We start from the raw sequence: 22,920 nt of genomic DNA on the forward strand, positions 1-22,920 counted from the left end.
AAAGTCTTTAATCTATATTTTAATCAGTTCTTCTCTCCTGAGCATGTTTTCCAGTTTATTAGACAGCTCAGTTTTTGAAATGAGCACACACCACGTACTTATCATATATATGATTTCCTAGACATTTATGACACAAAAACCTCTGACGTTCATTCTATTTTTATTTTTTTTTACCCAGAACTGAGGAAGAATGACTGGGGAAGAAATAAAAGCTTTTGAACAAACTCAAGTTTATTTCTGAAAAGTTGCTTATAGACAGTTCCACTTTTCAAGATGCTTCAATTCTCAGCTTTTGGTAATTAGATAATGAACTCAAACATCAACAGTTCTGCCTACCCCCCACCTCAAAAAGTGCTACTAAATATAATACAGAGAAGAACACCACACTCAATTTGACATTCTACAATGACTTTCAACTAAATTGAAGATTAAGGGTAACCACAGCTAGTACTGCTGGAGGTTAAGAATGGTGGGCAGTTCATCAGTACACAGCACTCAAGACATCAGCTCCGCACTTCCTAACAGCTGTGGGTGTTATGGAAACCAAACACCACAAATGCTATAAAGTGCAACAGAAGTAACATTCTCTGGGTTTGCTCTTTACTTTAAATGAATGTTAGTGACGGAGGAAGAAAAACAAAAAAAAAAAGGCTAGCACTGGATCACAGCTGGGAATGGAAAAACTGAATTCCTTCACTGTAATCAGAAAACAATCTACGCAGATCTATTCCAAAAGCTTTTTCTCTCCAGTTAAACAGCTTAAAGAAAGGTCCCTGATATACAGTACAAGAGTTAGAGCTTCTTCCCAAAGAGAAATGTATGCACGTTTGAAAATAGAGGAGAGTCTCCTAAAACCTGCCCTTGGAGAACAGACCATCCAGGGGTGTTTGTTCTGGCATTTGACCAACACTGCCTCTAACATAATGCATGCTTAAAAATCCAGCAGGAGAAGCAAGGAATAGACGTGGTGTGTCACCATCTCAAACCTCGTTTCACTGGGCTGCAAGGAAAGGAACAGCCTAATGAAATTTTGACTGGAGGAGCAACTGCTTCCTTCCACTCAGCTGCTTCCCAGGATTCGCTGCTGTGCACAGCTCACCAATGACTGATCACCACTGGGATCAGGAGACAATGGGCAAAGGCTGGGGACCAGCACAGCCCTTCCAAGGGCTCCGAGACACAGCAACAGCTGTAGAAACACCACCAGTGTCCTCGGCCCGACAAAAAATGCGGTCAAGGACGGGCTCAGTAGTGGGAAGGGTGCAGAACCTTGGAGACTGGAGTCCACAAAGATGGGAAAAAATAAAGGTAATGGGGACCAATTCCTGATCTCTGAAAGGCAGGTAGCGAATCGATCAATTTTGCCATCACTGAACTGCCTGGATGGGATGATGGGAAATGACGACAACAGAGTAGGATCATTCCAACAGCAATGCTATGAGATAACTGTGAGCAGTTTCACTTACAGGCTGATCTGGTCCGTCCCCACCAAGCACCCGGAAACCAAAGCCTGACTCTTGTTTTCTCAGGAAAACATCTAAATCTCTTGTGTTTGAAGCTAAGAAAAAAAACAGTATTTCAAAATATGTAAGGAACTATCTTGGATTATTGAGGGATTCTTGAAGGATTATGCTTTGGTGGTACACTCTTGAGTCTTCAAGTGACAAAACACAGTAACCAGAAATACAGTGATAGTCTCTTTTCAAAACGGTATCATTAATTTTCAAAGCAGAAATCTCAACTACATCTGTGCAGCAGACCAGGATAAAAGCCACTCTGTAACACAACTCAGAACTACTTTTATAAGCAGGTTTGCTGCAGTTTACTTCAGAACCATCCTTGACATTATTTCTGCAATTAACTGTTTTACTGAAAATACGGTTGAAACATACTTTATCTTTTTTATTTTTCTGACTGCTGTTTGAATTATGCATTACTTGAAATGTTTTATCCACAGCAGGTTAACAAACTTAGCAACAAAGTCTCAGTAGTTTTACTGCACATGCAACAAAAGAAAAAATTCCTTCATAACTGAGTATTTTCAAGTTGAATATGATGTACTTACGTTTGTCCTCATAAATTGTCTTAGACTTCAGGTAGACTTCAGACGGGTCCAGTTTAGGAGAGCCTGGTCGCACAGCAGAGGGCGGGAAGGGCATCGGCTGCGGAATGGTATCACTGACAGCTTCCAAACTCCCAGAACTGTCCTGCTTGTCCTTCTGAAACAGTCCACAGATTAAAAAAAAAACACATTAAATAAAGGCATGACTACACTTGTGGGTGCAAAGACAATGAACACCATGCAGAAGAAAGACACAAGAACAAAGGAACAAAATTACAGCTTTTCCATTGGATATGTCTGACCAGAGTACTAAAGTCTTTCTCACTGGTACATGAATTTCTACTGGAGACTAGGCTTGGAAAGAGTTTGAAGTGACTGATGCTCAGAGAGGAGTGAAGATGGGCAGATGCTGGTAGTTACCAACACATGGGATGAAGCGGGGCATAAAGGACTGATAACATTTGGAGAAGACACCGAATCCTCGTCAGGTGCCTGCCAGGCTCTGGACCACAATCCAGCACCATAGGCACACACTGCTCCACAGGCACTGCCTCCTGTCCTCTGCCAAGCTCCTCTCCACAAGCACCAGAGGTGCTCCCGGCATGAGCTGTTTGCTGAAACAATATACATATGGGGCTGGAGGACACACCTGGGTAGTGTGAGGTATTAACAACTCACTATTTGCCTTTGCATGATCTGACAGCTGCAACACTCTTGTTCATGAGGCAAGGACACCAAACATCCTTGTGATCCCTCATCTAAATCCCCAATCAATTATGCAACAAAATAACTCTAAACATTTCTTCTGAGCTGAAACCCAGCCTGGAAAACTGGCACATGGCAGTGCATGCTAAACCACAGCAGGAGCAGAACAGACGTACATCTGCCCTTTCACCAAGAGCAGAAGAAACTGCCCAGAGCCATTCAGCAGTCTGACACTTCTTGTATGTTTATAAACACAAGAACTTGCCCTTTTAAAGTTAATTATTTTGCCACGCTGCTTAATGCCACTGAGCATCGAGCACTCTGTGGGCTGTTGCTGCTGTATGTGTGCTGGAATAGAATGCCAGTCCCCAAGTCCAAACTATTTTTAGCACATTGCCCTGGGATCCATGCTGACAGGGCCAGGGCCCTCCAACTGCAGGGATTTCTGCTCTGATTTATTCAGTGCAGGCAGGTGGATGCTTGCAAGGAATTGAATCTGAAGATCTTACTGAGCACAGTCATCTCTGAGCATGCTGAACATGTGTGCTTGTGTCATTCCACTGCTGGGATACAACTAAGGTTGCACTCAAACAGCAGGATAAAGATAGAAAGAGAAGTTACAGCTATGTTCTGGTAATGGGGTTTTCATAAATTGCCCTGATATGTTCTGTACAAGAAGCATTTTTAAAGAAGTATCTGTGTTTGACCAGCCTAATTTACAACAGAAACCTTCATAATAAACGTAAGCATTAATATCACCAATATTAAATCAGAGGTTGTTCTATAAAGACCAAGAATTCTTTACTGAGCTAATATATATTAAAGATGCCCTGACAGATCAAACTTCCAAGAGCAATGAGTATTGAGCTAGGAATGTACAGCTCCATAGAGACTTGCTGAAAATATGGATCTATGAAAAGCATTTCCAGCCCATTAATTCTATGTGAGGATTGAGAAGAATCAAAGGATCATAAACTTCCTTTAAGAATGAAAAAAATAGGTGCCATATTTTGTTTCCCTTTTAATGGGTACTTTTAACAGCAGGTACTTTGACAAAGAATTTATGCCTACCAAGCAGATGTGGTTTTGCTAAACCATCTTACAGGTTATCACAGGGACTAAAATCCAGAGGAAATGAGATTACAAAGCAGGTCAGAAACAAGTTAAATACATCACCAATACTCACTCCTTTGGCAGCTTTAGTAGGGGAGGGTGGACCTGAAGAAAATAGAAAGTAGCTTTAACAGCAGGTTACAAGAAGTTTCAACAACATTTCAGCAATATAATTCAGCCGCCTCTGGGGTGAAAATAACAGCAGCTGATTCACCATGCTTTTAAATGGCAAAGTGACCAAAACCATCACTTTAGCAAAGTCTCAATTAGAACTGAAAGCTGTACAACAATGAAAAATATCTATTTCTCTTTCTTCTAGAAGCTGGTCAACCAAGTCACCCCTCAGTTCATAGGATAAGGAGACTCATGAATTTGTCTGAAGGAATTTCACTTGCCATAAAGAAATCTAATTATTTCCTTAGCTGATTAAGGAACAGTAGTATTTATACAGAAAAAGATCCAGAGATTTTTGCAAATGCCAGTGGCTGAAGTCAGCGTTACAATACAGCCTGAAGGGACACTGAGCAGCCACAAGCTGCCTCATAATCCATTCAGATTCATCTTCCTTTGAAAGACACACACTATCTACCACAGTTTTTGGGGAGAAGATGCATTCTGGTCTGTGACTGACCATGAAGGAAGAGGTGTGAAGATGCAAAGGAAAAATCTGAATTTTTTCTGCTATTCCCAGTGATCAGCCCCACCTCTTTGCTAATGCTTCTTCCCATTGCCTGCAATTCCCTGTTCACTACAGACACAGTTACTAGAATATATTTGGAGAACCTCACAAAACTCAGTCCATCATATGCTTTGCATTATACTGGAGACCACGTGTTTGCTTTAGCACTCCCCAGAGACTTGGAAGAGACAGTGCATAAACATGTCACCATATAATTGTTGAGGAAAAAAAAAAAAACCCAAAGAAAATAACTAAAACTTCGAACAAAACCCCAGCAACATGCTGTCACCCTTAATGGTCAGGGGTATAAATCAAACTTAGAACATAATGGCTCAGAGATATAATGAACTGCTGCTTAGCTGTCAAGACTGGACACTATTTAGATATTACAGTAAAATAGGACTTTTAAAAGCTTATAACCTGTATGACAACTGCAATTTTGTCTGTACCTCCTCTTAAGATAAGCAGGGGCACCTCCGCTCCTACTGGAAACTGCTTGAGCACCTCCACCACCTGCAAGTGGGTCAAGTTCTGCACATTCTGATGGCAAATCTCCTTGATGACATCCCCTTTCTGTAGGCCTTGGCACCACTGGCTGTCCAAAATCATCTTCACCTTCTGGCCTGTGGGACTGTCTGCAATGGCAAACCCAAAGCCTTTAGGCCCTTTGACCAGAGGGATGGTGACCAGCTCCGGCTGAGAGCCTCCTGAGGAGGCAAAGGAGACCCTCTGCTCTGCTGAATCCACAGAAGGGCCGTTCAGGCGACCGTTGACCAACACTTTCCCATTCTGGTCCAACACAACTGTGGCTGCTACTAAATCTTGGCTGGACATGGAAGCATCTCCCTTGGCCACCGGCAGGCCATTAATGACAGGTGTGGCTGTCATGATATCCACCACGGGGTCTTCGTTGTCATCAGGAAGAGGGTACCCACGACACAAAGTCATGTTCACATACTGATTGATGGGAATGAGCTGAAACATCTGGACAACATCTGCATGGGTATGGCCAAGGACACAGCTTCCATTAATGTCCACAATGACGTCGCCTGTTACAAAAGAAATTTTGACGGTGTCAAAAACAGAAGCGGAACCTTCAACAAAAGCCCACCTTGAAGAAATCGCAGTGCTGTCTTCAAATTAATAACTAGTGTCTGAGATATTACCTCATGGCTAATATTGCCAAAAAGCATAAAGGATTTCCTCTTTGCATTTATTCTATTTCATCTCAGGACACAGTGCGCTAAATATATAAAGTTTAATCTGCAGCAGATTTAAAAAATGATACTGTACAGTCACGGGAGATGAAGCAGAGCACGCACGCTACAGCAAGCAGACGTCTTCTACTTTAATTCATATTGCAGAGCATCCTAAACCCAATGCAGAATAAATCGGATTTTTTTGGCCCCATGTTTATTTTAGGACTGGCTGAACTTAAGCTAGGATTGTGCACACACACATGCTCCATACTCTTACAGCTGCCACATGTGACTATGAATGCATTTCCAAAATGAAATTACGTGGGCTTCAGATCCCAAAACCTTGTTTCATGTTTTCATAATTCTGATGTGAAACTTTGCATGTGAGGTACAGTATGCCCTATCCCTTTAATGCCCAGGCATCAGTAAAACAGGATCTCTCTTATTCCATGAACTACAATCGGAATAGCTGCACATCTTCTCATTCCAACAGTTCTGCAGTATTGTTTTCATTTTTGCAGAGGTGGAAAATGAACCACATACAAAGAAGTTCAAACAATACATCAGCAACAAAACAGGAAATTGTTCCATTTTGTAAGTAAAATACTATTTATCATTCAAAGTATGAATTCTTTTACCCATTTGAAGAGTTTATGTTATACGTAAAGAAGCATTTTGCCCTTTCTAATATGCAAACCAGATGTTATGGTAAGGTTATAGGTAACTTAATTACACACATAATAACCATGAAAAAATGCGCAAGTCTTCATGGGTTGCTCATCCCTCTTCTCTCCTCACTTGTCCGGCTCACACAACTTTGCTTCCTCACTCCTGTGGGCTTTTTGCAGTTTTAGTAATCCGTGTCACGGTTTTTGGTAGCAACAAGACAAAACAGACCAGGATTCAAACACACTATTTTTACTTCACTTACAGAGAGGAAAACCATTCTATGAATAAACATGAAGACCAGTGTCTTTGCTAAAGCAGAAGTACTGAAACCTTCAGAAGTGCCTTTAAAGTCAATTTTTATCTAGAATGCTGCTTCTTTTCCTTTTCAGCCACTGCTCTGCACAGATCTTTCACAAATATGAAAATATTTTATTTAGCGAGGATGTGGATGGAGTTGTCCAACCTCCTGTGCCTCAAAGCTGTGTTCTCCAAAGTATCCCAGGAAATGGAAGTTTACAGAAATAATACTTGACCTGGAGCAATTCTTCCATCTTGTGCAGCGGGTCCATCTTTTAACACATTCTTCACCTGGAGAAACTCATCAGGCCTGTCCCCTCCAATGATTGTGAAGCCGAATCCCATGGTACTTTTTTTCAGGGATGTCCTTATAAGTGCTCCAGTAAGCTGGGATGGATCTTGAGTGAAGACAGACCTCCCTGGCCCTTTGGAATTATGGAATACAGAGTCAGGAGGGCAGAAAACCAGGGTTAGTTCTGGTAAATGTTTTGTTTATTTTTAAGGTGTCACAAAGGTTAATTTGTTTATTGTTGCTCAGCTTCTGAAGCAGTTTTAAAGGATAAACAAACAGACAGGAAAGTGCTACACTCATTTTCCAGCTGAATTCAGTGAATGGAAAAGAGTTTTTCTGAACAGGTTGCAACAGAGCTGTATGCAAACCTCCCACCTCAAATTCCCAATTTTTATCCTTGAATACCAAGCTTAAAGTAGATCAAAAGCATACAAACTCCAGGTGCAGCTTTACCTGCACTTCCAGATGGCTCTTCTAACCCTCCGTATATTCCAAAGCTGTTTATGACAACCAGCTTCAGAACAACCAAAATTATTTAAAAGCAGTCTTAGTGCCTTGGTTACATTTTAACATGAAAAAATCCCTCAAAAAACCCAAAATATATTGGAGGGTAACACTGTAATGGCTAACAAAAAGACAAGGCTGAGGCACTCATGAATTCCAGAACTGGATTTTTACAAAGCATACTTGCAGATAAAAGATATATGTGACAAAGAACACAATATTCAGTGATACCTGATTTGGAAGGGCCAGCATCAGTCTGTCCTAGCTGCTTTTTCCTTTTGGCTTCCAATACTGGATTTTCAAACTGAGTTTTCTGGTTAATATGACTGCAGGCATACAAAAGGTAGATCAGGATTTCAACAGAAAACATTCTGACTACTTCCCAAAAAAGACAACCCCAAAAAATACATCTACAAACACTACTTTTTATTATGTCAGATGAATGGTCTGGAGAAATGAACGAAAAACCTCTCATAACCAATACTGAAAGTATGTTCATTCTTTCAGCAGCTTACTTACTTTGAGGCAAATCAAATTTTACTTCCTTTAATCACCAGGCAGAGTTGATCTGAGCAAACCTGCTTTTTCTCTTGACCCTTCTACCTATACTGTTTACAAACTTAGGCATCAACTTTTCCCTAGTAGATGACAGAAAAGTACAGCATATGAGGGGAAAACCAACAAATTTGAGCATAATTCAAATACCTTGGCTTTGCTAAGTGCAAAATGTTTGCTTGTTCTCTGAAGCTACATTTTCAACTCTACCATTTTTCTTCTCCATGGTTAAGGAGAGATTTCATTTCCTCTGGCTGAAGGAGATTCAAAAGAGCTCCTGCGGCAGTTTAGTGGTTATTGACTTGGCTCTTTGAAGACAGCAATGATCTACAAGTTAGTTTTACTCTTTTAAAGTTATCAGGTGCCATTCTTAAGTCAAGTGACTCTGTTTTTGTTAAGCTAAGAAAAATGACATCAGCTCATTTCCATCTATAAATTATTTTGATTGCAACTTGCTTTCCTTCCCCGAATGAAAAACAGTCCTGAAGTCTTTAAGTCTGTGGATTTTCCCACATGCCAGCGATACCAGAAGTTTGTGCCATGAGTTTGCGACCCCAGAGATGTTTTTTCTGGATATATTTAATAGTTTCACAGAATCACAGAATGTTTTGGACTGGAAGGAACCTGAAAGCCCATCCAGTTCCAGCCCCTGCCATGAGCACAGATACTAGACCAGGTTGCACCTAGCCCTGTCCAACCTGGCCTTTCACTGCATTACAATCTCTACTTACTGGGGATCAAGGACTTCAGAATTTCATGCTCAATTTTTATGTATGCCAAATCAATAATTAGCACTTACTCAACGTAATATGTCCCATATTGAGGGTCTTCTATTTTCTCCCATCCATATGGAAGTTCTGCAATCAGAAAGACCGAATTCTCCATAACAAGGGAAAACTATCCACAAATATCACAGTTCTTATTAAAGAACACCTATGCTCATGAAATATATGAGGAAAATACAGGTCCCATTTTCTTCCCTGATGAAAGGTAAAAGCCTGTTCCAGGGAATCTGAAGCCCAGCAACTCTTACTCTTTCTTGCACTAAATGATGAGCCTTGTATTCAATGAAATCACACCACTTTAAACATATAAGAAACTTAAAGACCTGTTTGTACTGAAAATTACCTCCAAAAGGCTCCTTTTTTATGGCAAATTCAGCATCTGGTAAGAGAGACCAAGCAGCTCATGACTGACTGAAGGTAATAAGCAGTTACCACAGAGGTCAGCTTATCAAGTTTATTGTTCTAGTTATCTTGACCGTGGAAATTTAAATATTAGAATAATTAATATAGTCAGCCAGACATTTTAAGGATAAACTTGCCCTGCAATCTTGTTTGAGGCTGCCCTAAGTTTGACAATAACAGGATTTCCCCAGCATATGACAGCATATGACAGCAATTACTAATACCAGTATTGCTCCACAGGGTCTGACTAAAGACCCAGTGGGTCTATTAATTTAACTATTTGTTTATTTGGATATCCTGCATCTCTATTTAAAGAGCTGCATATATGTTTAATAAGCAGCAGTATGCAGCCATTGCTCCAGCTGGCTTCATTATGGATACATGGCTGTTAGGCTGGGCAATTTTGGAGGATGACAGGTCATTCTGAGGCTGCTTCAGCTTTTGGAACATGTCAGGCATTTGCTGAAGACAGACCTACCTGATACTCTTTTCTAGCAGACTAAATTCACCAACTGTGTAGCAAATGGTTGCAGAAATTGCCTGCCTGGAGGCTACTGACCTGGAAGTCTTGAAGGCATTTAAATCAGTCAGATTGTTCCCTTAGCTTCTGCATTCAAATACTATGTCACATGCAATAGTTATCATTAGCAATATGTATTTTGCCATACCTTCTTTGTTATTCCTATATTCTGTTACTTATGGACCTTCTCCTGCTATATTCCATCTATACAACAATTTCCAATGAGATCATCACTCATGTGAAGCTTCCTCCTTAAGAATGACACTTACTGGAACAAAACATCTCATATTCTGCTCAGGAATGCAGATAAACCTTCCATCTGGCCAGATTCTACTACTCCAGGGAAAATACACCACAGACTTTCCTAGTCTTATGTAAATTCCTATTGCCACCAAACAGGGGACACTCAGCACTATGCTGCCAGCTCCAGAGTCACATCTAGCAGGGAGAAGCTTCTACCACAGAAGTAATCGACTGTATCCATCTGGGATAAACTCATACATTTATCAGTGGCAGGTGACAAATGCATTCTGAATATCTCACCTCCATCTTCACAATCTTCAGGAGCTTTGGCCTTCTTACAGAGTCGGGGATCAAGCCATGTGGTTGTCTTGGTGTTGTGACTGTGGAGCAGAACACATGCCAGTAAGAGAACTCCCTCACACTGAAGAAACTTTCCTTCAAGTATTTACTATTGTAGAAAACTGTAGGCTTCAGATAATACAACCTTTATTTGTGCCTCAGTCACATAATAAAATACTAAAAAGAAAAGGCACCAGCACACTGGAGACTCTCCAGGGCACACAGGAAGTGTTAGAGGCACAGATCCTCCCCCCAGCCCCCAAAAGCTCATATGGGAATAGCAGCTGTTTCTACCTGATAGGAAAAAAAATATTTTTAGCCTCCTCATATGCTACACTCTCAGGAAGGTTTCTGTTTCATTTTTGCCTTAGGATTTATAGACGAGGCAGTTTTACATGTGCACATATGAGCTACTTTTCTATCCTGGGCTTTCATCTGGGCTATTTGTATTTTGAAACATCCATTCCCTTCCAAGGAACACAAGCAGAGAAGAAAAGCTAAACAAGGTCTCAAATTTCAGAGAAATTTGACATAAGAGAAGGTTTCCATGTCACACTTCACTTAGCAGTACTCAGCCAGCTTTGTATGTGTGAGATACAAAACTTAGAACAAACAAACTGAATTGCAGGTGGAACCACAGGATCTTCCTGCACAATTCCTGGCAATTGTACTGAACACACAACATTGAGGACTATGAGTAAGGAATGTAACAGCAGGAAAATAGCAAATTTCATAAAGAAATAGACGCAGCAAGAGAAGAAGAGAGGTGAAAGAGCAAGCTTTCCAGACTGCAGCCACCAGCACTGCTCTCCTCCAAGGAGCGAGTTACTCACTCGATGAAGTAGATCATGCCAGTGTCCGTGTAGGCCATTTCCCAGTTCTTGGGTAGTGGTTCCAGAGTCTCATCCCTTGACAAATAATTTCTGAAGTCCATGTTGCTGCTTGTCTGGTTGTAGCTGGGAACAGGTTTCATCCAGTCAGGAGAATCTGAATGTTTTTCTTTGTTTTCTGCAGTTGTTCAGGGAAAGTGTTTGTCAGATGCTTATGTTGTTTCTCACAAAGAACCACCCTCTTAATCTGGCTACGAGTGGATGTCAAACATGTCCCTCTATGTGATGTGCATTTTTTCACTTTTTTTTTCAGCTGTGAACTTTGAAAAGCTGACATGAAAAGACTGAACTCTGCTCTTCCCCTGCCAAACAGAATTAACCTTGTATTATGTGTCTGAGCCGACTTTGAAAAATCAACACTGGCAGAAATCCAAGTTGACTATGCTCTGTTGCCATTTCTACAGAGAGAACAGTGTTTGTAATGCCATAAAGCAATCAAAAAAAAAAAAATCCTACTAATATTCCCCAAAGAATCAGAAGGAAATGTAGAGAAGACACAAACTGCCAGTAAAATAAACAACACCTTCCTACAAGCCACAACTAGCAAAAAGATCCCAAAAAATCCTGCAGGAAACTTTAAATAGAAGCCTCTACCCTTCAGAACCGAGGTTATGCTTGATACCCGCTGTGACATGATGATGTCCGTGACCTTCACCCAACCACCAGCCTGACCACTGGCCCCTCTGTGGTGTTGCCAGCCCTGAAGATTACAAGATTAGGTCAGGTCTGGTCAGTGTAACTCTGTCCTAAACAGACACACAGGATCAGCTGCAAATGCAATGTGACAGTTCCTCTCCACCATCAATTCTCCCCCCTCCAGATGAGCAACCATGACAGCAAAAGGAAAAGGGCATCTTGCCAATCCCAGAAAGGTCCTGCTGGACACTGCTCCAGCCTCAACATGCTTGGCTTTGATTCTCTCCACGAGGTCCCCCTTAGGTGGTTTCAGGTTGTGTGATAGTTCCCCTATGCAAAATTATCTGAAAATTTTACAGTATGAGCCTATGTTGCCCCTTCTGAACCAATCACTTCCTTAAAATCTCCTGTGTACAAATTCAGTAATTGCCTCAAAATTCAACAGTAACATTTTCAGGGTATGAATTCTACTCTGTGAAGGATTCTGTTATTTCAAGAGTGGACAGATTTTTCCTTCCCGCTCATGTAACTGGCTCACTTCCAGCACCACATGTTCTTGACCAAGCAGTGCATTTTATGATGCAACTGCACATCTGGCTGGGAGAACAGCTGGTTCTTTTTAAAAGGTCATCTCAAAATCAAGTAGAAGCACCAGCCTGAACAGAAACTGCCTTCATACTTCACCAAAACTAAGGAAGCATGAATGTTTTTTGTACAGTCCTTATCCATTCATACAATACTCCAGGGAATTTCTCCCCTTGTCAACCAACCTATCCCTCCGCTGCCATTAACTGCTTCCTTTTCCTCCTCTTCCTCCTCTTCAGGGAGAGAGCTTTCCATCCTTTGCATTTTGCTGACAGATGTGGTTCTTTTCCTCTGCGATTCAGTATCAAAATCATTGTCAAAAAGAACTTGATCCACTGGATCTGGCTGAAAGGGGCTGGGCTCTGCTGGAGGCTTTGGAGTACCATAAAAATTACCTGAAAATGAGACAAAAGTCAGGATCACTGAAGCACTGATACTGCTGAAGGCACTAGCAGTGGCTGTTACCAGTTTAGTGCCCACGGAAACATATTTTGGTGAAATTTTAAAGCCTCAAAGAAGACATCAGCACTACCAAAGCCCAATCAACAATCAAGGCCTATTTATTCATACACTGACTTCTTGCTAATGCATCACTAGCTGTCAGAAAACAAGAGGTTACATGAAAACTATTATCCTGCTACAAGTTTCCTAAAGAAAAAGATGGATTTGGAGCAACAGAAATACTGAAGTCAAAAAGCAAATTAATTTTATGCAGACACGAGATATTTATTTCCATAAAAGAAGTTAATAAGTAATTTATTTTTAACACTTGCAATTTTCTACTGACAATACACTAGCGAAACAAAGATGTTGATATGGCTTCATAGCAACATCTTCATATCAATATGTTGATATTTTTACTTCAGAAAAAGGAACAAATTTTTCCTTCAATATTTTAATCTAAGCTACAAAGGAATCATCTGCTGTTTTCTGGAAAAAAATTTCAGCAATTGACCTTTCTCCTGACTGCTCATATGATTTTTATTAGGGCATTGAGCACAAAGCAAGGAAGCTTCCCAGAATTCCTGCTGGGGTAACTTTTGGAGCCTGGATATGGTTTTGACCATTTAAATACATATAGAAGGAAAACCCTTCTGCAAATATCAAGCAAGGGCAAGGCTCAGAGAGGGGAGAGCCAGATACAGTACAGCTCAGGAATAAAAAAAAAAGAAACTAGTTTAGCCTAAATTTGCTTAGGAGATTTCCACAGACCAGACAATATTAACAGATAGTGTCGGATAAGGAAAACAAGAGGCACAGAGCCTTTCACAGGATTGTCTACTTTTGATATCTTCTCTTCTTTTTTCACCATCTTCATTACAATGTTTTTCCTCACCACATTTAACAAACCCAGCTTTCGTACAGATTTGGACAATCTGGTCTAGTGCTGTTCAACTTCTCACTGAAAAATGCTTTTGTTTCCCTGCTGCGTCAGAACTTCTCTTGCCTTCTGTCTCTTGATGCACATCTGAGAGAAGAACACGGCTCTGTTCTCTGACATGTACACAAAATTGACTAAATTCTCTTATATTTGTACCAGGCACAAACAAACCTTTTTAGAATGCTTCCCAAAAGTGCAGCGGTGAAAATAATCTGGTGGGATTAAGAGTGGTTGAAAGGACAATCTGCAGATTATGAGAAAGCTTTAAAACAAGATCGCTCCTCCTCTTCACAGTAACCTAAAAATAGACTAACTATTGTCTCTCTACTACTGTCAAGACCATCAAGAAAGCAGGAAAACTGGTACCACAAGGAGCTACACTTGGACTAAGATCCTGGACACAAGTATTGGGTCCTTATTCCCATTCCATTAAACATCACTGACATACCATCATATGTTCCACTTTCTAGTAAGGCTCCACTTTCTTCCAACGCTTTAAACTGCTCAACAGGAATGAAATTATAGTCTACCCCAGGGACCTCTCCATCTCTGGGAGCCCTTGTAGTGCCTGCAAAGACAAAGAAAACACTCTTGTAAGACACTTAAGTGCTGCTTGTTACCAAATGCCGCCTGCTGCACAGTTCAGTAAAAACAATGTATTTTCAAATCTTTATACAAAGATGATGTCGCTCCAGTAAGAGTTAAAACAACTGGTGAGCAAGTGAACAATAATGTATAAAAACTGAGCCAGTAAGTTACATAGGAACAACACTTCTGGTATTGGGGAGGAGGAAAGAAGCAGCTAGGTGAGGTGGCAATTAAGAGAGAATTTTTTTCTTATAGTCAGTGAACCAAAAACAACGTTTGTGGCAGCTGACAACAACTGGGCCACGCAATCCCAGTCTGGGATTCTGGGAACAGCTGTGGTATTTTATTTTAACCCAGCTGTAAGAGTGCTGCATCTTTCCCTATTTCCACCAGCATCAACTCTCTAATTTTCAATGAGGTCATTATGACTAAGCACATTTGATTTTTGGGCCACCAAATCCATAACTCAGCACAGAATTTATTTTTTAACTTACAATTCAGAGTGTAATTCAACCACACTCCAACTCCTGGCTGTAGGTAAACTTCATCAGTAAATTGCTGTATTAATGCAGAGGTTCTCAAAGTGTTTTGTCTATGAAAACAGGCCTCCCATAGTTACAACAGCTTAATTAAAGCTCTCCTGAAAGGACTTCACTGATTCGTTACTATTCATTACTGCCTACAACCTAATAGCATTTTAAAAGCATGTATCATTTTTTTCAGGCAGCAGCATGAAAAAGAGCTAGTAAATAAAAGCTAGTAATAGTGAAATGCAGTTTAAGAAAGCCACAAACTCTCAGTTGTGCTCAGAGAGAAGACAGCAGAATTCCTGTAGATACAAAAACGTTACTTGACAAAGTAAGTTTTTAGTGCAATGAATATTTAAACAGCCAACGATGAGCCTCTTTAATCAGTCTTCTCAGGATGAGCAAACGGTCTGCCTGTACATTCTACCACTGTCACCCCTTCTGCACCCAACCTCTCCTCCCACCCTCCTGCCAGCTGCCCTGCTCTGCCAAATGCACTTGACACTCAAGGTCTCAGTTTGCTCTTTGTGAAGAAAAAACCACAACACATTGACAAAATTCAGGATGTTTTGGCACTGCTTGATCACGCTGAGAAAGATTTATTTCTTGTGGTGGCTGAGGTCATTCTAACAACTACAGACAAACTTGTGAAGAGCAACACACAGATATTACTGAAACAATCTGAACTTTGAATTCTCAAGTTTTTGCTGGTTTTCAGTCCATACTGGCTGCACCAATTCATAGCAACTTCAGATGTGAAGCTACTGCTGCAAAGCCAGAAGTCTCCACTACAAGGTAAAACGCTAAATTATATTAAGAGAGAAGGCATTTCAAACTCACAAATTATGTGGGAGTTAGCGGGAACAGATGAAATGAGGCTGATCTTTACATACTTACAAGGGATGGTTCTCAAATAGAGATTGTCTCTGATCACTTGCTGGAGTTTGTGGTCTATCGAGCCCTTCTGGAACTGAAGGCTCAGGTAGTGGCGCAAGTCCTTGTTGATGACTTTTCCTTAGGGAAAAAAAAAAAGAATAAATTAGAATAATTTGTAAAGCAGGATCTCACAATAAGAATTGTGTTTCACTGCTATGGAAGTTTCAGAAAAAGCATGGAGTTGGAAGAGTTGCGTTGTTTTAAATACAACAGCCTTGATGGAAAATACCATTTTGTGCTATCAAATCACAGAATCCCAGAATGGTTTGTGTCAGAAAGGAGCCTTAAAGCTCATCTTGTTTCACCCCTTGCCATGGGCAGGGACACCTTCCACTATCCCAGGTTGCTCCAAGCCCCATCCAACCTGGCCTTGAATGCTGCCAGAGATGGGGCAGCCACAGCTTCTCTGGGCACTCTGTGCCAGGGCCTCACCACCATCACAGGGAAGAATTTCTTCTGGCACAGAGGTTTTAAGCAGAGCTGACTAACAACCATTCCCCCTCATCTTCCGAACAAGACAGTGACAATATTCTGGAATTGTCTGAAAATCAATATAAAGTATTAAAATACAAAACCTATTAACAAAATTCAAAGTTTCTACAGACAAACTATTTCACTGTATTTTGAAGTAGTTTCCATTCAATTTACACCTTCTCACCAGTCACCTGACTTCAATATTTTGCCACATGGGAACTTGCATTCTTCAAATTATAAAAAGAAAATATTTCCTTCTTAAAAACATTGCATAATAGAAGGGAGTTGTGTTTTTTTACGATTACTCCTTTGCAATACTTCTGTCAGGTATCATTAGTGAATCTGTCACATCACTGGAGAACCATGGCCCTTCAGCACACAAATAACTCAGTTCTTGTATTACTGCCTCATCCTTCAGACAGGAGGGTACAAACCAATCTTTTGTACCCTGTCAGCCTACCAGAAAACACAGTAAATAGGGTTCAGTGACCTCGGTAAATTTAAGTTACGTACTTCAGCAGAACACTCAGGGCTTTAGGGAAAAAGCGCAACCTTTGTCTCCAAACCTAGAGCAGGAGATGGGCAGCAGCAGATGGATGCTGGTGTAGCACAACAGCAGGGAAAAAGGCTGGAACAGACAACTGCTCCTGTAAAATGACATCACCAACAGGTTACGAAATGCATAAACCTGCCTTAGAAGTATTGCTGACAGGAGCCTTTGAAGCCTGTGAGCTCAAAGTTGCTGAGGAGACCACTTCACACAGATCACAGACCCCCAGAGCAGTCCTCATACAAGGCCCATTCACCTACATCTTCAATCAATTACTTACATATACTTACATATATGTCAAATTTGGAAAAAATCCCAAACCATCAAAACCCTCCCACCACTAACCAAGTTTTCCCAACACGTGTCACTTCTGCAAAGCTGGCTGCATGTTTTTGTTGCGGCAAGTTTATACTTTGCCTTCCCTTTTAGCCAAGGTGAGGGCATTCCACATCTTGTTCTCAACTCTTAAACAGGACCTCAGCAACCACCACTCACCAACAACAAACTGAATTTCAATCTGCACCCTCTTCCCTCCAAACAAAACCACGTGCCACGATGAGTATTCCAAAGTGGAACCAAGATTACCTATCAGCCCTTCAGAGAGGTCAGTGATGTCCACAGATTAAGCAAAGCACGCACAAAATCACCTTAAACCCTCAGGCAAGGAGAGAATAAGCCCAGCACACCCTCTGAACAAGCAGCAGATCCTGTGCTGAACACAAGTCCTGAACTCCAAATGAAGTCAACTTCTCACCAACTTTAACAGCATCATTTATTTAAAAATTACTTCAAAACACACAAAAAACATTTTGCAGTATTAGGACAACACCTCAGCATTGTCCCTGTGGCTGTCCAGCAGTCACATAAGCAACAGCAATTCCCACTAAGGCAGTTCTCCATCCAAACCCTTCCCAGGAAGGCACAGCAACTCCACAGTCCACACCTCAATTCCCTGCTTTACCAGCATGAACTGTTCCTCATAAAACTTTGGATTTGCTTCCTGCAGCATAACAAGCACAACATGTCATGCAATATGGAAACAAATGGGGTAATCTCCAGAAAGAAAAGTATTTTCCATTTGTTACTACAAATTACTTTACTCTTTAGAGACAAGATAGTTCCTCAACATTAAAAAAATGTTTTGCTGCTAAAATGGTCCATCCACCTCCTTGTCAAAGCCAGATATGCACTTCAGCAATCCCAGCATATTTCACTTAGGCAGATCAATACACTTATATTTTGCTGAGGCAGATGGATCTGTTCATCAGCTACTTTCAGAGTACTGCACGTTGGAAAAATCAGACAATATGTGAGAATCTGTTCTGGGTGTAGAATTGTAGACTTTATTTACTCACTGATCTTTCCCTCCTTATGTTTAAAATTTTAAAAGCTTATAAACCCATTTCAGTAAATATCAACTCAGTTTAAAGACAAAATAAAGGCAAGGCTGCTACTAAGGATACACCAATACTGAGGGGTTAATATTAAAAGCTTAGAGACTACACTATACTGTGAGACCAAGATGACTGAATTGAAGACTGACAGGATTGCCTAGGGAAAACAGAGAAAAGTCAAACAAAAGAGTGAGCAGAGGAAAAGTTACAGAAATTCACACAGAGAATGGTGTGCATTAGAAAGCAGAAAAATAAAGTAATAGTAAGGATGCTTTAGGCAACCTCTGGCAAAAGATTATTTTCCTGCCAGGAGCTGAACATGCTTCTTTTACATTGCTTCACGCAGGCTTTTAGGAAAACCTCATGTACCAGCCTCTCCAAAATGACCTGATAAACGATGGGTTGGTGTCTGCTGTGCTGCTGAGCCGCTTGTAAAGGATGACACCGGCAACAAAGGGATCAGTCAAGAGGAATTATATACTTTATACCACTCAGGTTCTGCCAGATGAACAGGCACAAGCCTCTTGTTTTCAGTTTTAATTTAAATTAACAAAAATCACCTGTTTAGATGAGGATATGCACACTGGAGTTGGGGGAGAAGAGTTAAGTGACTGCAGAAAAAAAAAAAAAGGCTCAAGTGCCACTGCAATAATACACAGCATTGTGAATTAGGGAGACAAATTAAGGGGAGAAGGCGGGTTGGGGGTATGGCTGGTTTCTGGGTCCCAGTGCACGTAGCCAGGGCATGTCCAGCCTCTCATCCACCAAAAATAGCCCCCACAGTTCGAGGGCCGGGCAGGGAGGAGCTCTCCCGGCCCAGCCCGCAGTGATCTGCCGCCATCTCCTGCTGATCCCCTTAATTCCATCCCCCAAGTCTCCTCACTCCCCCCCCCCAGGGGAGTTTGAACAGCACAGGGTGAAAATTGCAGATATTACATACTGCGATGCAATTTTATTTTCTTAGAACATAGCAGAGGAGAAATGTAACCAGAGTATCATCACATACATTCAGAATTCTACACTGTGAACAGAATCCCAGAGTATCCAACAGCTCCGCTCAGCTCTATGATGGGTTACATAAGCTGTGGCAGCCATAGGCCACCGACTATGAAAACTCCAGTGAAACACATGTTAAGAGCTATAAAGCAGCTCCATGGCTTCACTCACAGTCTAACTAAAATAGGAATTCTCAGGGCTCATCAAGTAGAAAACAGTTACTGTTTAATTAAACTGGGCTGTCAATACACCCACTGAGATTAAGTGATTTTTGATGTGACTGAGCAACAGGCATTTAAAGAAATGTTCAGCTCCACAAACCAGGGATGCAGTGTTAGGAAAACCAAGCTAGAATTAGTGTGTAACACATTAGCTTTATTATATTCCCCAGCAGCTATTAACATACGATGATTTCACATAAATTCCAGATCTGAGCACATGCATTCAATGAGGACAATGAATGATTTCCAAGCATGCAAGAGAATCACTGTATTCATGAAATGTGGAGAGGCTGGAAAGACCCAGTGGTGACACAGCTGTCAGTACCTGCCATCCTTCACCTGCAAGTACTTCACTGTGACCTGGCAAATACACACCTATGCTCTCAGCACAAGGAGAAGGTGGGAAGTTCACATTATTATACAACTAACACAGAAAAGAGACTAGATCATTTTGAGAATGTCCAACCCAGTCAGCAGGTGCCTCCTCATTTTGTGGGTTAGAAGCATAGATGGATTCCCGTGCAGAAGCCTGCTTTTTCTTCAGGAAAGGGGGTCCACAGCCCTGGGATTTCTGAGGAGAAAGGCTGAGACTAGCAGCAATGCCTGGCAGCTTGTGTCCCAGGCCACCAAGGGCTCCATGGCATGCTCACACTCAACACCTCCCTGTCTCCCTCCCAGGTAATGAAGGTAGGAATCCAAGCTGGGACTCAGCCTGTAGAAAAGAGGAGTTCCCTAAGAAAATCCAGGCCACTTTGGGAGGTGAGGTGACAACCATGCCTGGACCAGTGACCCATGCGGGAAAAGAGATCCTGGCCCCTTTATGGACTCAGGGCAACTTCTGCTCATTCCCTGAAAAACTGCAGCTTCTTCAAAATGCAGGCAAGCTCCCTGTCAGGTGAAGCATTACATTTCAAGGCTCTTCACAGCCACATTAATCCATTAAACCAAACTCATTTACTACCCTGAAGCTGAGAAATATTAGACAGGGTTATGCCGAAAGGCTTGTTTAGTCATAGTTTGCTATACGCCATCCAATAAATTCTTGGTAATATAGTCTGACTTACAGAAATTATGGTAGAGATAAGCATTACAGTATTAATAAATCATTTACCAGACTGCTCAAAATACTGACAGGGTGTTTACAGTACTAGTGAAAGAAATGAAAACTTGTTTATCCAGATTAAGGAAATAAGGTTACCACAAACTCAATTACAGAATGTACATCCCAGTTGACTTTGGGGATTTTCTTACTTTTGTCATTAAGAAAATCGACTCCAGAACCACCAATAGCTATGAATTTTGACTTTTTAGATCACCCATTACTAAAAACTAAGAGGTGTTCAACACCAGCCTTCACAGAATAATGCCTTCACATGCTCAGTCGAGGTGGTGACCAATTCAGAGAGACAAAGTTTCTCATTCCACATTCTTGAATATCCCAGCATTCTGTGCTGTTTCCTTGAAATCTTACAGGGTTGTAAAGATTCTCCCAATAATCCTGGCCACTGTAAGTAAACCAGTGGAAAACTAATATGATTGTGTTTGCTCATGAAATTCCATCATTAAAGCATTTCAAGTTCTGAAGATAACGGAAATATCCTTTGAAAGGCACGTCACCAAAATGTATTTGAGAAACGAAAAGGAGTGGCAAATCATGCACTGTTTATTTCAAAATATACCCGGAGCTGAGAGGGACATGTGAAATGTAAACAGTGGGAGCTTGGATGCAATCCTCCTGGATTTTAGTTCCATCTGTATAGAAAGAGAAAAGTCAACCATAACAGAAGGCTCTAGAGCGTGAGTATCTATGGGTGGGTTCCTGATCTGCCAAGAAAAAAAAAAACATCTAGCTAGAGCTGTCAGTGCCATTTGGGCGGTGTATGAAAATAGCACTTGGTCAACACTTGCCATTGTTCACAGATGTACCAGAACCACTGAAGCTTAGAAGTGAAGAATAAGCCTCAAGTGCAGGACAAGGGCAAATGGCTTCCCATTGCCAGAGGGAAGGAATTCCTCCCCGTGAGGGTGCTGAGGCCTTAAGCACAGGTTCTCCGGAGAAGCTGTGGCTGCCCTGTCACTGAAAGTGTTCAAGGTCGGGTTAGACTGGGCGTGGAGCAACCTGGTCTAGTGGAAGGTGTCCCTGCCTACGTAATGAGACAATCCTTAAGGTCCCTTTCAACCTGAACCATTCTGGGATTCTGTGATCCAGCACTGCAAAACCAAGAGGTTCTTAACCTTTGGCCACCTACCCTGAGCTCATTTCCCTGCCTGCTCCAGCATACCCATGGGCAGGTGGGGGGACACTCTCCTGCACCCACAGAGGGCAGCTCTGGTCAAAGCACAACCAGCAACAAACAGCTTTTCTTTAAAACCACCTAAACACACAAGCACTCAGCTCACATGCCAGCCAGAACACATTCTGAGCAGGGAGAGCATCAGCAGAGCTCTGGGCAGATGCCTGCCCCTTCCCTTCCATCTGCTCCTGGGACACAGCCATGCCTCCGCAGGGCATCCCCAGCCAGCACATGGCAGGGCGGGGTCATGCACCACTTCAGAACTAAGGAAAAAGTAGGAAATTGAGACCAGCAGCATTTGGAAACCCGTATGTAGGGCAGCAATACTACTCAGTTACACAGCTCTAGCACGGATCTCTACTTTTCTTCTCTGTATCTTGTTACATCTGTAACGTTCTCAGCCTATGCATGATTTTCACAGAAAGGTAGCATTTTAAGTTGGTTTTATGCCCTGCACCGGCAGTAAAAAATCTTGCATAGCCTAATGAATTGTCTACAACCTTAAGGATTTTTTAAATGAAAATTATTTTTAGTAAAGTAGTTCCAATTTTCAGACTCCAGCTTCACACACACTAGCATCAGATAGTATTACAGTAATACATCACACACACACAAAAATCCATTAACCATGAGAATACAGTCAGGAGAATTACCAGTGACCAGGGTTTACTCTGATAATGCCAAGTATTTTAATAGGAGAACAGCAAGGCTCAAAGGTCTGTGCAGCTGTTTCTGATACAAGATCAGACACTGAAGGACACATACACAGAACTCAAGCAATTCAAAGTAATGAACGGGTTTCAAATAAAATGCAAACATAACCATTTCCTTCAACTTAACAGTAGGGAAGAAAAATACAAAAGAACTTTACACAAGAGAAGTTTGGCCTTTTTTATTATATAAGGAGACTTTCTTCCCTTTGATATTTTCTTGAGAAGTGAAAAAACATTGAATAGACATAACAATGTTTTGCCTATTTATAAAGATTTGCTGTATTTTCAAAAATGGGGTAAACTGGTCCATGATTTCCATTTCAAGTCAGATGCATTGACAGTGATGGTAAAGAACAAGAATCCAGATAAAC

General features: G+C 41.3%; 1 protein-coding gene across 4 annotated transcripts in view; it reads right to left on the reverse strand.

Annotated features, from left to right (window-relative positions):
- Window positions 1-22,920, reverse strand: part of MAGI3 (membrane associated guanylate kinase, WW and PDZ domain containing 3) — a 51,026-nt gene that overhangs the window by 12,875 nt on the left and 15,231 nt on the right. For 2 of the 4 annotated variants that reach the window (XM_041467355.1, XM_041467383.1), the window contains exons 2-13: window positions 15,869-15,985; window positions 14,305-14,424; window positions 12,661-12,870; window positions 11,198-11,372; window positions 10,326-10,405; window positions 8,875-8,932; window positions 7,752-7,846; window positions 6,961-7,149; window positions 5,009-5,608; window positions 3,954-3,985; window positions 2,066-2,219; window positions 1,467-1,558 (exon numbers count right to left, since the gene is read on the reverse strand). In XM_041467355.1, coding sequence (XP_041323289.1) covers window positions 1,467-1,558; window positions 2,066-2,219; window positions 3,954-3,985; window positions 5,009-5,608; window positions 6,961-7,149; window positions 7,752-7,846; window positions 8,875-8,932; window positions 10,326-10,405; window positions 11,198-11,372; window positions 12,661-12,870; window positions 14,305-14,424; window positions 15,869-15,985 — 1,922 coding nt within the window. The remainder of the gene's footprint in view (window positions 1-1,466; window positions 1,559-2,065; window positions 2,220-3,953; window positions 3,986-5,008; window positions 5,609-6,960; window positions 7,150-7,751; window positions 7,847-8,874; window positions 8,933-10,325; window positions 10,406-11,197; window positions 11,373-12,660; window positions 12,871-14,304; window positions 14,425-15,868; window positions 15,986-22,920) is intronic. The other 2 variants (XM_041467365.1, XM_041467374.1) reach the window with 2 other exon arrangements.

This window comes from Pyrgilauda ruficollis, unplaced genomic scaffold (genome assembly GCF_017590135.1).
Source record: "Pyrgilauda ruficollis isolate IOZ18807 unplaced genomic scaffold, ASM1759013v1 scaffold100, whole genome shotgun sequence".
Lineage (NCBI taxonomy): Eukaryota > Metazoa > Chordata > Aves > Passeriformes > Passeridae > Pyrgilauda > Pyrgilauda ruficollis.